The 15,873-nt window shown below is 40.7% G+C and overlaps 1 protein-coding gene across 3 annotated transcripts in view; it reads right to left on the reverse strand.

Annotated features, from left to right (window-relative positions):
* Window positions 1-15,873, reverse strand: part of LOC114054284 (kelch-like protein 14) — a 137,077-nt gene that overhangs the window by 16,303 nt on the left and 104,901 nt on the right. For all 3 annotated transcript variants that reach the window (XM_027877478.1, XM_027877479.1, XM_027877477.1), the window contains exon 5: window positions 2,665-2,743. In XM_027877478.1, the coding sequence (XP_027733279.1) occupies window positions 2,665-2,743 (79 nt within the window). The remainder of the gene's footprint in view (window positions 1-2,664; window positions 2,744-15,873) is intronic.

Genomic DNA, 15,873 nt, shown 5'->3' on the forward strand with positions numbered 1-15,873 from the left:
CATGAAGGAATGGGTAAGACAGAAAAGGATGCAAAACCTTTCCTGTATTTCCCTCTAGAGGAAAAAAAGTTGTAGTTAATGTTTGCTTAAGTAGACCCATCTGTCACTTTGGAAAGAAACAATGGTGCCCCAAATTCCAGCATGTGAATATGCATGTATGAACAAAATGGTTTCATTCTATTTAATTCATTGATAACTGATGGAAGTGGGTCTTTGTTGGAGTCAAGCTCAAGGGAAAAAATGAGAAACTTTTCCTTTTGAGATGATGAAATCTTAATGTCATGACCATTGTCACACACCAGAGTTGTACTAATTCCAATGTCTGACTTACGCATCTTGTGACAAATAAGACTTCTATTACAAAAAACTATGCTAAAAATTTTTATGTTATGATTATTATTATAATTAAGAATGCTATGATTCTGTAAGTTATTGCCATTGCCCTGGTCCTGTTCATGCCTACAATTGGCCCTTATTTAGGAAACCAAGACTGGGTCATACCTAGGAGGAGGCCATGAAATTTCAGCAAAGAAAGAGAGCAATGTATCTTCTTTAAAAAGCAAGCATGTACTTTACATTTGATATTTTGTTCCTTTCTGACTTTGGGATTTGAGTTGTAAAAGGTAGACTTGGGAAACTAGATATGTGAGGCAGCAGTTTAATATGTAAAATGGAAAAAAAAAAGAAACCCAAACATTGTTTCTAGGAGTCTTATCACAGGCTAGGTTATAACTTTAAAGTAGAAGGGTGAGCAAAAACTGTGTATGCTGCAATATGTAAGCTCCTCGAGAGTTTTGGTTTTGATTCTGCATCCTCAGTACCTGGCACAGTGCTTTCCACACAGTATTTGTTGTTTATTCATTTCAGTTGTGTCTGACTCTTGGTGACCCCATTTGGGGTTTTCTTGGCAAAGATACTGGAGTGGTTTGCCATTTCCTTCTCCAGCTCATTTTACACATGAGGAAAGTGAGGCAAACAGATTTTGAGTGACCTGCCCAGGGTCACACAGCCACTAAGTGTCTGAGGCTAGATTTTAATTCAAGCCTTCTTGATTTTGGGCCCAGAGTTCTATCCACTGTACTACCTAGCTGCCCCTCCACACAGGGACTTAATCAGTACCTATGGAATTAAATTTCAGGCTTCCTTTGTTGTTGCTGTTTTAAGCATGTCATTGAATTCCTAGGAGTCCCTGTGAGAGTTTGGTTGGGTTTTTTCAAGGACAGCACAAGTGAACTTGCCTTCAAGTCACAGCTGTTGTGATCTTCAACAAATCACTCCAATTCTCTGTACCTCAGTGTTCTCATCTATAAAATGGAGAGATTGGACTCTAACATCCTTTCCAGCTCTGATTCTATGATCCTTTTCTTAGCTCTTGGCATCTCTTCCCTTATCCTCTTAGGGAAATAGGAACTGATAAACTAATGCATCTATAGTTTTCTACTAAACTCATGTCAAGTACCACTCCCTAGAAGATCAAGACAGGTTTCTTATAGAATTTTTTTTTTTAAGTAATTACTTCTTTCTTGTTGTTCATTTGTGTCTGACTCTTTGTGAACCCATTTGGGATTTTCTTGGAAAAGATACTGCAGTGTTTGCCATTCCTTTTCCAGCTCATTTTACCGATGAGTAATCTGAGGCAAACAGGGCTAGGTGACTTGCCCAGGGTCACATAGCAAGTATGTGTCTGAGGCTGGATTTAACTCAGGAAGATAAGTCTTTCTGACTCCATCCACTGTGCTACCTAGCTGCCCTTTTCATATGACAACTGACCTGTAAGTTACAGTCTTAGAGAGTGGTCTGAGGCACCAGGAAGTTAAGGGGCTTGACCATACTCTTACAGTCAGGCGATGACAGAGGCAGTATTTGAACCAGAACTTTGTGATTCCAAGGCCAGATCTGTTTCGACTATGCCAGGCTACCTGTCATTTTGTTACTTATATGCGTGAATGTTACATTCCCATAGTGAGGTTTAAACTTATTGAGGGCAGAGACTTTTTTTAGTGTTATTTTTGTATTTCAACTGCTTAGCACAGTGTTTTGCATACAGCAGTTGATTAATAAATGTCTGTTGCAGTGCTGTGGAATTAAACTGACTCAAGAACAAGTCAGGCCAATTATTAGGGTCATATATTTGAGACCTCATGGGCCATCAAGCCTAACTTCTTAATTTTACAGATGAGAAAACCAAGGACCAGAGAAATCAAGTGACTTGCCCAACATCACCTATGTGTGACAGAGGGAGGATTTGAATGAACACAGATCCTCTTGTTCCACTTTCCTCTTTCCACATGATGCTAAATCACTGACTGGTTTGACTTTCTTTTCTCTTCTCCATGGATCTGGCAAGCCCATTGATAAACTGATTGACTCTACTGGTTAGATAAATGCAAAACCTGTGTCTTTCAGTGATTAATTTTATAGTTGTTTTACTTATTTATTTTTATTTTGGGGGAGGCAGTTGGGGTTAAGTGACTTATCCAGGGTCACACAGCTAGTAAGCATCTGACGCCAGATTTGAACTCAAGTCCTTCTGACTCTAGGACTGGTGCTCTATCTGTTGGGCTCCCTAGATGCCTCTAGTTGCTTTATTTTTGAAAACCACAAAGTGGGAATTGTTTGTGGGACAGCCAGAGATAGCACAGACAACACAAAGAATACTCTTACCTTTCTTGCATGGGTGGGAGCTGGATCCAGCTGTTAAATCTCGGGTCGTATCGGCTGACAAAGTTTGTACTGTGTTTTCCTGTAAAAATACATTCATGCGGCACTTAAGACACAGTACAATTAGATGAAAATGACTGTATTATACAACCCAACTGTTTTTCTACAAAGGGATACTGTTCATCAAGGAAGCAAGAAGAGGTACATGTTCAACAAAAGAACTGCATTCAATAATACTTGAAGTTAACGACACTCAAAACAAATGTAAAAACATGCAATGACTATCTTTTGGCTCTCCATTTTGGAAATGTGAATTAAATTAAATTGCTTAGAAGATGCTAGGTGTTTTTTGTTTTTTTGATCCATATGTCATATTGCTTACTTTGGCAGCTAGGTGGCACAGCAGATGTAGTGCTGGACTTGGAGTCAGGAAGTCTTGGGTTTGAATCCTGTTTCAGACACTTACTAGCTGGGTGACTTTGGGAAAGTCACTTAACCTCTATCCACTTCATTTTTCTCAACTGTAAAATAAGCGTAATAATAGCACCTACTTCCCAGGGTTATTGTGAGGATTCAGTGAAATAATATTTGTAAAGCACTTAGCATGGTGCCTGGCACATAATAGGCCTTAATAAATGTTTTTTTTTCCCCTTCTCCCCTTCCCTTTCCTACTGAATGTTATTTTTTTGCCTATAAAAGTTTATTAAGGTCATAGACTTAGGAAAAATGGACTTTGGAACTAGGTGATACTGTGGATGGAGCACTGGGCCAGCTATCAGGAAGACCCGAGTTCAAACCTAGCTTCAGTTACTTATAGCTTTGTGACCCTGGTCAAGTCACTTTAATCTTTATCTCAGCTTCTTCAATTGTAAAATGGGATAATAACAATAGTAAATACCTCCCAGGGTTGTCATAAGGATAAAAATCAGAAAAGCTTTGTAAACCTTAAAGTGCTATATAAATGCTATCATTATTATTATTATAATATTATTATTATTTTGACCTCATTTTACAGATAAGGAAATTGAGACCCTGAAAGGTTAAACAAATTTCCTGCTGTGACAGACTTGGGATCTAAATGCAGGCACTGACTCCAAACCCAGCACTCTGTCTGTTGTGCTGTCTGTCCCACGGCCCCATACACAGAACCTAAGAGGGTTAACCTGCCTTCTCACCACAGAAATGAGGCAAAATCCTTTTTGTTTTGGTAAAAATGGCTAAGAGAGCTACTGTAATGAATGATATGAGTGAGGAGACAGCCATGTCATGCTGTAGGGCTCAGGATATTCCTTCAGTGCAGGTTAGGGGGAATTATAGAAAGAATGAAGAAGAATCTTCTCCTATGTCACATTCTGAGGGTGTTTGTTAGAATAGGAAACATGAATGACCTAAGCCGGTTAACTAGCTTATCCCTTCTGTCAAGCCCCAGAAACATATTAACGCTTCCTTGATATTAAAATGCACCTTAGTTTACATACAGATTGACAGAAAATCAGGAAGTCTAGAGCTAGATAGCGTGCATTGATTTCCATGAAGCAACTAAGAAAAAATCAACCCCAAGTGCTGTCAATATGACAAAATCTCTGTTAATATATTTGTAGCTAAATTCAGAAACAAGGACTCCAAATTCCACTCAGTTTATAGATAGGTAGACGCAGCCTCTAACATACAAATTGGTTGTGTGTTTCTATGGGTTTCATGACAGGAGTATTTTGGGGGAGAAAATGTGTTTAAAATTCCAACTTGGAATGCCAAGGACTCCTGGTCTTCCTGTTGCAGCCCCAGGGCCTGCTTCTCCTCTATTGCTGATGGCATTGGAGACTCCCTTTGGACATCTCTTGAGTCCTGGGACAAGGTCTGAGAGTGTCTCAAATGGATTGGGATGGGGGGAGGGTGGTAAGGAACTGAGAGGGAGGTTGGATAGGTGAGGAAAAAGGATAAATGTTAGAGAACAAGAAGAGGGCTAAGGGTCTGGAGGGAAGTGATGTACAAGAATAAAAAAAAGAGAGCCATCACAGCTGTCTACAACACTGGTACTGGGGAAGGATGGGGCAATGGCTTTCTCTGGTAGTGTTGTCTGAGGCTCTGGCCCCTACTACTGGCACACAAGGGAAAACATTTACTTTGGGGGGTAGCGTAGTACCAGGCAGCTGTGCACATGGGCATTGAGCTCATCATTTTCTTTTTTTTTTTAATTTTTTTTTTAAGGCAATTGGGGTTAAGTGACTTGCCCAGGGTCACACAGCTAGTAAGTGTCAAGTGTTTGGTCTGAGGCTGGATTTGAACTCAGATCCTCCTGACTTCAGGGCCGGTGCTCTATCCACTGCACCACCTAGCTGCCCCAGAGCTCATCATTTTCCTTCTGTCTTGGTGATATGCCTTCCCAAAGCCCTGAGCTGCTCACCAAACTCAGGCACAGAGATATAAGATTTGAATGAGGACATACACATGAAGTCACCTTCCAAGACTCCTTCCCCAGAGGAGAGGTAGCATAGCAGGACATGAAGACAGAGATGCAAATAAAAGCAGGCATGGAATCCTGAACCACTGGGATCATTCTGGCCCCAGGACGGAGACATCATGGTACAGTAGAACGATCCCTGGCTCTGAGTCAGAGGACTTGAGTTCAAATCCTCCCTCTCACACTTAAGAACCATGTGACCTTGGGAAAGTTGCTTAACTTCCCCAGGCCTTAGGATCTCCAAGTGTAAAAAGGGCGATTGGATGTGATGACCTCAGATTGCTCTCAACCCTGGATCTATGATCCTGAGCATCAGATCATTACTCCTCCGTCTCTTAATCATTTGATCTGCATTTCTGGAAAGGTAGGATAAGACTACTCTTTACTCCTTTCCACCTTCAACAGGTCAGTTAATCATGCTTTTCCCTTCTCCCTCCACCCTCCTCGCCAAGCACAGGAAGGCAGGTGCACTTTCTAAAGCAGCTGCTGGTGCTTTGTATCTGTTCATTCCTCCACGTTCATGAGGTCAACTCTTCTCTCCCTGTTGAATGACAATATCCTTCCTGTTCGTTAGGACTCCTCTCCTTTTCATTCTCAGGATGGGTCTGAGGGCAGAGAGGGCCTCTCTGAGTGCTTTTGATGAAAGGGCATATCAGCACTGGGGCTAAGATAGTCTCTATCCATTGGCATGACAGGTCCTCTAGGCCAGTGATCTCCAAGGTCCCAGCAGGGGCTTTGGCATAATCTTAATAATTTAATGATTAATTGATCAGGGGGTGGGGAAAGGTGTATCTCACCCTCCCAGAGCTTATGTCCAAAACAATCCTCACTCTTCCTCCTTTATCTATGCTCACCCTCCACCTCTCCCTTTCTGCCCAGACAAGTGCCCCTCAGGGTGATAAGAACCAGATCTCTACCAGGGCACTTGTCATGCAGGTGTCATTCAGGAAATCCTCTCTAGTCCCCAGAATACACCCATCCTGCTCCCCAGATCACTTCATGGCTTCAACTTGGGGCCCTGTTGATAGGACCTCTTTGTAGGCTCTGTGCTCCAGGGCAAGTAGCCTATAAGGTCCTTCCTCACCTTTTTGCATTTTTGGTGGGACAAGAAATTGCCCAGGATGACTGGCATGGATGGAATGACAGCTGCACAGCAGATCTCATTATATTATCTCTCACCTCAACTCCCCCCCACCCAAACTTTCCTGCCCTGTCGAAGGCATGGCTATCCTTTTAATCACTCAGGTCCCAATCTTGCTTCCTCACTCTCATTCACCCTGCTCATACAATTTGTTGCCAAATATCATCGGTATGAATAACTAGCATTCATATAGCACTTTAAGGTTTGTGAAACATTTTTTAAATTTCATTTCATTTTACCCTCACAACAACCCTGGGAGAAAAGTTATATGATTATTCTTTTTCTTCTTTTTTAGATAAGGAAATTGAGGCTGACAGTTTAAATGACTTACACAGGGCCATACAGCTACTATGTGTCTGAGGTAGGATGTGTATACTAAGGTTCTTCTGACTCCAGGTTCTGGGCTCTATCTCTTTTGCCACCTAGCTGCCTCTAACATTTCCCATACCACCCTGTTTTCCCTGTTCTCCTAGCTTCTACTTCAGGTCCTCACTACCTGTCACCTGGCCTATTGTAATAGCTTGCTACTCGGGTCCCTGATTTAAATCTTTCATCATTCTAATTCATCCTTCACACTGATTGCAAAGTATGCAGGTCTGACCTTGTCACTCCTCTAAATAATCAAATCCAATGACTCCCTATTTACTTTAGGATTAAACATTATTTCATCTTATCTTACCCTTTCAAAATTTCTATTTTTGCCCAAGTTTGATAATGCATAATTACTTGTTGTTTGTTGTTGTTCAGTCATTTCCGGCTGGACCCCATTTGGGGTTTTCTTGGCAAAGACACTGGAATGATTTGCCATTTCCTTCGACTGCTCATTTTCCAGATGAGGAAACTGAGGCAAACAGGGTTAAGTGTCTTTCCCAGGGTCACTCTGTTAGCAAGTGTCTGAGGCCAAATTTGAACTCAGGAAGATGAGTCTTCCTAACTCCAGGCCCAGTGCTCTATGCACTACGGCGGCCACCTAGCTGGCCCAATGCATAATTAATAGTAACATAATTATTAATAAAGTAGCATATTATACATATGTATTTATATATGTATATATATAATTTATAAATAAGTAGGTATTGAGAATATGTGTTCAAGATATATACATTTATATATGTATATATAATTTATAAATAAGTAGGTATTGAGAATACGTGTTCAAGAACTCCTTATTGATAGACGTTTGTGAACAAAAAAGTTTGGAGAACACTATATAAAGTCATACCCTTTCTAGTCTGGGTACCAGGCATTGTACTAGGTACTAAGGATACAAAGACAAAAATGAAACTATTCCTGCCCTCAAGGAACTTACATTCTATTAGGCAATATTGCTGCCTTCTCTTTAATTCGCAGTACAAGATTCCCTAGATTTTAGATTCCTGTGAACTGACAGGCGTGCTCCATCAGTGATTGTGAGAAGGAAGCTGTAGCAGGCAGTAGCCTATAACTTCCGTGTTTAACGTGGTGATGAGAATGGAATGTTCACTATGATGGGAGGAATGGAAGGAATATCATCATAAAGAGAAGGGGAAGGAGCCCCCAAGTAGTGGTGTAAAGGACAGGGCTTATGATCGCAGCAGCAAGCAATGAAGACAGTACAGAATGAGGGTGTTAGTCCACAAGGAACAGATTCTGAAAAGCATAACTTAAAGACTAACGTTCCCCGATGTGGGCCAATGTAGGAATCAAGGGTACACTGTCTCCATGGGACTGAAAACACATGGAGAGGCAGGATGCCAAAATGCAGGTGCAGCAGCAGCTGGCCAGCCACTAGGAGCAGCTGCTCATGATCATTCCTCTGTCTCACTCATTAGGAGCAGGGATATTTAAGGCAGGGTCAGAGAAAGGTCCTGATGCTACTGTTCATTATACTAGCCTACTGAGTTCCAGGGAAGCCAGAGTGAGGATTTTACACCACAGCAGTGGGTTTATGGTTCAGTAAATAGGGACACGGTCACAGATCCAGGTGAGCTCTCATATTAATAGTAGTCTTGGAATCCATCCTTCTCTGTCCTTGAGTGAAAATTTTTACAACTCTCTGGGATTTCCATTTGGTCTCCCTGCCTCAAATTTCTCCCCACTCCAATCCAGCCTCCATACTGAGCGGCCAACATGATTCTCCTTGAATATGGATACGACCATGTCGCTCCCCTACTCAATAAATTCCAGTGGCTCCCTATTGCCTCTTTTGTTGTTGTTTTGTGGCTTTTTAGTCGTGTCCTACTCTTTGTGACCCTATTCGGGGTATTCTTGGCAAAGGTACTGGAGTGGTTTGCCATTTCCAACTCATTTTACAGATGAGGAAACTGAGGCAAATAGGGTTAAGTGACTTACCCAGGATTACACAGCTAGTAAGTGTCTGAGGCCAGATTTGAACTCATGAAGGTGAGCCTTCTTAATGCCAAGCCCAGTGCTCTATTCACTATACCACCTAGCTGCCACCTATTGCCTCTAGGGCAAAATAAAAATTCCTCCATTGATTTTCAAGTCCTGTAAAGTCTGCCCCCAACCTAACTTTCCAACTCCCTGTTCATCACATAATATTCTTCCTGTTAACTGATGAGAATAGTATGTTACTGGTAGGCAAAGGGTCTCCTGGAGTAGATGTTTCTTTCTTTTTTTTTTTAGCTTAAATTCTATGTTAACAGTGCCCTAGCCCATGGTAACCCTGGAGGCATTATTTTTATTTTATTTTTTTTAATAAAAAAGTTAGTGCAGGACCAGGATGTTGCTACCACTAATGTCTTTTTTCTGTGCCTGGAAGTCTCCTTATTTGATACTTTACTAGAAGGTGGCCTCTTTCTTCAGTGATGAAGGTCGATTAGCCCTGACTACTTGGGGATAAATGGTCAATATCAGTTGGCTCTGCCTTCAAATCAGTGCAATGCTCAAGGTGGGAGGACCCATATCTCGATCACCTTGAACTAGAGTGAATCCCTTTGGAAGCTGTCACAGCCCAGGACAATCTCCCAAATGTGAGTGGGATCTAATGATATAGTTGTCTGGTTATAGAACAAAATGTGGTGAAGGGGCCGAAGCAAGACCTCACATGTTTTTAATGTGATCTTGCTTGCAATGGAACAGGATAAAGATGTCATCCACCTGTGGGGCAATGGACCAATCCAGGAATTCTTCCAGCTTTTCAATTAATTAATTGCTGGCATGCCAGTGGTGAATGGGTCAATCCAAATAGTATAACCTAGTGTCCACACTATGTGCAAAAGTTTGTCTTTTTGTTTCATTTTTCTGAACTTGTTTCAAATGATATTATAGTGCCATAAAGGCATTGATTGTCTGTTTATCAAAATTTCAGAAGACACAAAACTAGGAGGGATAGCTAACATACTGGATGGCAGAATTAGAATTTTAAAAAAAAATCTTGTGAGGCTAAAACACTGAGTCAAATCTCATAAGATGAAATTTTGTTTAGTTGTTTCAGTCATATCTGACTCTTCATGACCTCATTTGGGGTTTTCTTGGCAAAGATACTGGAGCAGTTTGCAATTTCCTTCTCCAGCTCATTTTACAGATGAGGAAAGTGAGGCAAACAGGGTTAAGTGGCTTGCCCAGGATCACCTCGTTAGTCAGTATCTGAGGCCAGATTTGAACTCATGAAGATGAATCTCCCTGACTTCAAGACCAGCACTCTATCCTTGTACCACCTGAAATTTACTAGGAATAAATGTTAAGTCTTCTACTTGGGTTCAAAAAAGTAACTTCACAAGCATAAGAGAAGGGAGGCCTGGTTAGATAACAATTTATCTGAAAAAAGATTTGGGAGTTTTGGAGGCTGAATGTCATAATTGGTCAACTGTGTGAGAGAGCAGGTAAATCCTGGACTGAGACAAATAGCTTCTGGAAATGTGTACATACTGTGTTGCCCTATAGAATGTAAGCTCCATGGGGGCAAGGATTGTTTCATTTTTGTCTTTATATCCTAGTGCATAATGCAATGACAGGCACATAGCAGGTACTTAATAAATAGCAGCTGATTGAACCAGGAATAAATAGATAACTCTGCCTTGATCATTTGGAATATAGTGTTAAGTTCTGAGTACCACATTTCAGGAAGGACATTAATTAGCTAGAAAGTTTCCAAAGGAAACTAGGAAAGCTAGGGTGATAAAGGGCTTTGAGTTCATGCCATATCAGGGTAGAGTGAAAGAATTGCAGAGATTTGCCTGGAGAAGAGACAACTAAAAGTCAGGGAAAGATGGTAGCTATTTTCAAATATTTAAAGGACTGTCACAGGGAAGAAGGATTAAACTTGTACTTGACCAAGAGGGGCAAAACTGGAAGCAATGAGTAGAAGTTTCAAAGAGGCTACTTTAGGGTCTAGGTCAGGAAAAAGCTTCCCAACAATCAGAGCTATCCAAAATTGGAATGATCCCCCCTCATTGGAACTCTTCAAACAAAGGCTGGATGACCATTCACTAGGTATGTTATATGAGGAATTATTTATTTTTTTATATATTATTTGAACCAGATAGCCATCGAGTTTCCTTCCAACTCTGAAATATTATGTTTCTGTGAACTTTAAACAAGTCTAGTTTAGTAGAGATCTCCCTCCTTGGATCCATCCCTGAGTGTCTGCAATTAAAGGAACTGGGAAGTACTTACAGATCATAATTTCATTTAGTACACAAAAACTTATGCAAAGAAAGGTGACATCCAGGGGCAGGGAATCTGCATCCCTGAGGCCACATGTGGGCCTCTAGGTCCTCAAGTGCAGCTCTTTGACTGAATACAAACTTCACAGAACAAATCTCCTTTATAAAAGGATTTGTTCTGTGAAATTTGGACTCAGTCAAAAGGCCACACCCAAGGCCTCAAGTTCTCCACCCCTGTAATAAGCCTATCACTAGGGCTGCAAAAAGCTCTCTTAGGGGTCCTCCTTTATGTGTGCCCACAACAACCAAGGCTCTCACATATATCTAGCCTTAGGGGAAGAGTTTCCCGGAAAAAAGTTTCATCTGGTAGTCATCCTTGCAGGAGTTTGAGGAACTGATTGGCTGCATTTTAAGTAAGACATCTTGCCCATCTCACTATTTGGTGGGGCAATTTGCTTTGATAACCCTGGAGTGAAGTGATTTCTACCAAGGAGGAATCTTGGTGGGTAGGTAGCTGGGGCAATGAAGGACTACCTTGATTATTCAGGTTATCTAGGTAACCTGTGAATCAGGAGCAGACCTCAGCCTCAGCTTCAATTTAGGAAATTTGCTGTCCCGCCTACTACAACAAGAACACAGCCCCTACTACAGACCTAGCTTGTCAGGTTAATAGATGGGTCTCTTATCACACTAACTTCCTTTACCAGGCATCACCCCTCAACTATAACTATCAATTCTGTAATGGTTTTTCCCTAGAAAATCTCCCATTTTCTTACTTTGCTATAGTAACCATAGCTTCCTAAGGCTTCCACATCATTTTGCTGTTAGTTGTGACTCTGGACTCAGGAAAACACTCCCTCAAGGAGTAACTTTATCAGTGTTCTATTCTCTGGCAGATCTCCCCTGCCCAGAAATTCCTGCTTCAATTCTTCCTGGTTGATTTGGAACTTTGAGAATTTTTTTTCTCTACTAATCCGTGACTTTTTTTGAGGGAGAAAGGGAAGGAAGAGACTGGGTCTTCCTATCTCACTCAGGCTGGAAGTACAATGGTCACTCATGTGCCCAAACCCAATACTGATCAGCACAGAAGCTTTAATGTACTCTGTTTTCTAATCAAGGTCAGTTTTCTCCTCCCTAGGTAACCTGGTAGTTCCTTTGCAGCTAGTGACACAGTGAATAGAGTGCTGGACCTGGTGTCAGGAAGACCTGAGTTCAAATCCAGCCTCAGATACTTACTAACCAGGTGATTTTGGGTAAGTCACTTTGTCTCCTCTGTAAAATGAGCTGGAGAAGGAAATTGCAAATCACTCCAGCATCTTTACTAAGAAAACCCCAAATGGGGTCATGAAGAGTTGGACACAACTGAAAACGACTGAACAACAAAGATCAGTTCTGCTATTGGAAGCCTAGTCTCTAGGTGGCTGCATTGAGCTAATAATGGGGTTGGACTAGATCCTGATATAGTGGAAAGAACACTGTCTTAGGCATTAGAGGATCTGGGTTTACCACCCTCTAACTCTTACTCCTTGTATGAGCTTGGGAAATTAGTCAATCAACAAATTTACAAGTCATTTAACCTCATTGGGCCTTAGTTTGTTAATCTATAAAATGAGGGGATTTGGACCAGATTGCCTGTGAGTTCCCTTCTAATTCTAGAGATGTTTCCCAAGGTCTTTTATAGACCTTATAAAACTCAACCTTGAACCACAGGTATTCCCAAACAGGGGGGCTCCATTCTTCTATCAAAGAAATTATCCAATCTTGGGCAGACTCTCAAGAAATCATCCAAATTTGTTGATGACAAATGTTGGCCTAGTCTGATTTGTAATAAAGGCATAGCACTGGATGGAAAATGTCAAATTTAAATGAAATAATACGGTCTTTTACTGCCACCCTTTCATTTTGGCTATTTGTACATAAAGTTTAGATGACAACATCTGAGGTTTTGGTTTAAAGCAGTGTATATACAGGTATATAGACATATAGATATAACCTACAGAGAGGCTAGTAAGACACCACCTATAAAACATGCACCAGGAATTCTGATTCTTGAATATATAGATATATATGAATATATGCACAAATAAACAGTGGCAGCTAGGTGGTTCATGGATAGAGTCTATGCCTACAGTCAGGAAGACCTGAGTTCAAATTTGGCCTCAGACACTTATTAGCTGTGTGACCCTGGGCAAGTCACTTCACCTGTTTATCTCTGTTTGTAAAAGGGGGACAATAACAAACCATACCTCACAGGGGTGTTGCAAGGATCAAGTGAGATAAGTATTTAGCATAGTTCCTGAAACATAGTAGGTACTTAATAAATGTTTATTGGTAGATAATTTTTGTAAAGTATTTAGCAAATTGGTGCATAGTAAGAGTTATATAAATGTTAGCTAAAATTATTATTAAACACTAAAGAAATATGTACATTTATTTATCTTTTTTTTTTTATTAGACTTGGGATTTGTAATTGCCATTGAAGGATTTCATCTTCCAGGGTAGACTAATACCCTTTCTACAACTTATAGACTTAGAGAGTTAGATGGAAAAGTCATATAGAGTTCAGTGATTTGCCAAGGTTACCCAGCCAGTGTGTGTTCGAGGAAGGACTTAAACTCAGATCTTCTGTCCATTAGGTCACGCTGCCTTTTATGTGTATCTCTCTCTCTCTTTCTCTCTCTCCCCACCCCCGTCCCCCCATACACACTATACATATGTATTTGTATTTATTTGGTTGGATCTGTTTCATTAGTATGGGGAATTCCCAACCATGGATGCAGATGTCCACCTCACCTGTAACTTAGAGCTGCCTGGAAGCACCAAGAGGTTAAGTGACTTATCCACAGCAATACAGAGAGTATGTGTCAGAAGCAGGCTTTCCTGACCTAGAACCAGGTCTTCCTGACTCCAACGACCACTCACAGGCTAGTAAGCCATGTTGTTTCTCATATTCACATGTATTATGTGTGAATATGTATTTATATGTATTCGTATGTGCACAGGAGTATGAGAGAAAGAGACGGAGAGAGACACAGAGAAAGACAGAATGGTAAGGGTCTGTCTTAATTCCTCTCAGAAGCCAAGGCTTTCTGAAGTGCATCTTTTCAGAACCTTTCAACAAGCCTTGATGGTCATGAGAAAAAGGAAGCATTTTCAGCCCTCTCTGGTTGACAGTTTGTTTTTACAGGATCTTTTGCCAGTTCATCTTACTCTGTTTATATCCTCAGCACTTGCCATAATATCTGGCAGACAGTAAGAGCTTAATACATGTTTGCTAACTGACTGACTTCAAGGGCAGAGAAGCTATAATACTAAGGAACACAGGTGAGCTCTTATTTTGAAAGTTAGGGTTTCTCATTGCATCAGATGAAATCATGGAAGTCAGAGCTCCCAATGGGCCTCCTTCCTGGGGATTCTGAAAGAGTTCCAATTTATTTAAATAACTCAGTTTAAAAGAGCTCAATCCCTATTTAGTTCAGCTCAGCCCTGTATGAAGGTGCGCACCACTTGTCACACAGAGCCTGTGAGTTGGCTCAAAAGATAAAATTTCAAAATCAAACTGACATTTTTTGGAGATGACTAGCCCTTCCAATAGCCATTTAAATTAGGAGTTAAATCAGTGACACCAGGACTATCAGGAGTCCTCAGTCAGAGGAAGGGAAACAGCTTCCATCCAGATTCAATAATTCAGGACTGATTTAATATTCACCAAGAGATGTTCACAATACTAGTACTTCTGATTTTGTTCACTGCTTCCCTCCCCAATGCTGCTTTGATTAGAGGAGTAGGATATGGCAAAGTGAAAGTGGGTAGATGGGCTTTAAGTCTGACAAATTCATATAAGGATTACAGATTAAAACAACCACAACAACAAAACTTCTCAGCTGTACTATCTTATCCCTCTAAGAAACAGCACAGCTACCCTAAATGGGCTCGGATTGGTCAGTTTCTCTCAGAGAATGACATACTTAGATATCCCAGGAAACTTAAAGACCATCAGATCCAAAGCCCTCATTTTACATATGAGAAAAATGACGCATAGAAAAGTTTGATGATTTGCTCAGGGTTGCAATCTCTATAATGGCTAAAGTTAGCTAGCATTTATATAGCACTTTATAAACGTTATCTCATTTTATCCTCACAACCCTGGAAGGTACATGCTATTATTAATCCTATTTTACAGATGAGAAAATTAAGGCACAGAGTAGTCAAGTCCCTAAGCCATCACATACCTAGCAAGTGTCTGAGGTTGGATTTGAACTTAGGACTTCCTCACTCCAAGTCCAACACACTAATTCCCTCTACCATCTAGCTGCCTATGTATCTGAGGTGGGAGCTGAACCCAGTTCTTCTAGATTGCAAATCCCATGACCAAGCCACTTCACCTTGTTGGCTTAGAAAGTTAAGCCAGTTATTTTTCATAAGACAGTAAGTTGTTATAGGTAGGTGTTAGAGTATAGAGGTCATAATCCCTTTCCAATCACTTCTCCCCACCCCTGCTTTAACAGATGAGGAAATTAAGGTCCAGAAAAGGTGAAGTGAATTTTCCAAGGTCATAGAGATACTAAGTTGCAGAGCTAGAGATTTGAACTCAGTTCTTCCCACACCAGACTCAGTGTTTATCCTACTATAACACAGCTGACCTCCAAGTTTAGCTGTTGCTCCAAGGGTTGGGTGGGTAGGGGGTAAAAGTGGAATTGTAAAAATTTATGACATCTCCCTTAATTAAAATAGTAAATACCACCCTGTGGTGAAGAAGAATAATCTTGAATCCTAAGAACTCCTTTATGAAAAATAAAATTAAGGTAAATTTTAGGAAGACTTTTTCACATTTATTTCACGTGAAAAATATGGTACAAATTAAGGGTTAAGAAAGATGGGAGGATGGGGCATAGTATATAGTTTGCCTCAGATACTTAATTTCCTATTTTTAGCTTTGGGAATCTCGTTGCATTATATGAGGTGCTAGAAGATTGACCATGTTTCAGTTTTCTCCCTGAAAA

Source organism: Vombatus ursinus, unplaced genomic scaffold (assembly GCF_900497805.2).
Source record: "Vombatus ursinus unplaced genomic scaffold, bare-nosed wombat genome assembly UNPS02014812.1, whole genome shotgun sequence".
Taxonomy (NCBI): Eukaryota; Metazoa; Chordata; class Mammalia; order Diprotodontia; family Vombatidae; genus Vombatus; species Vombatus ursinus.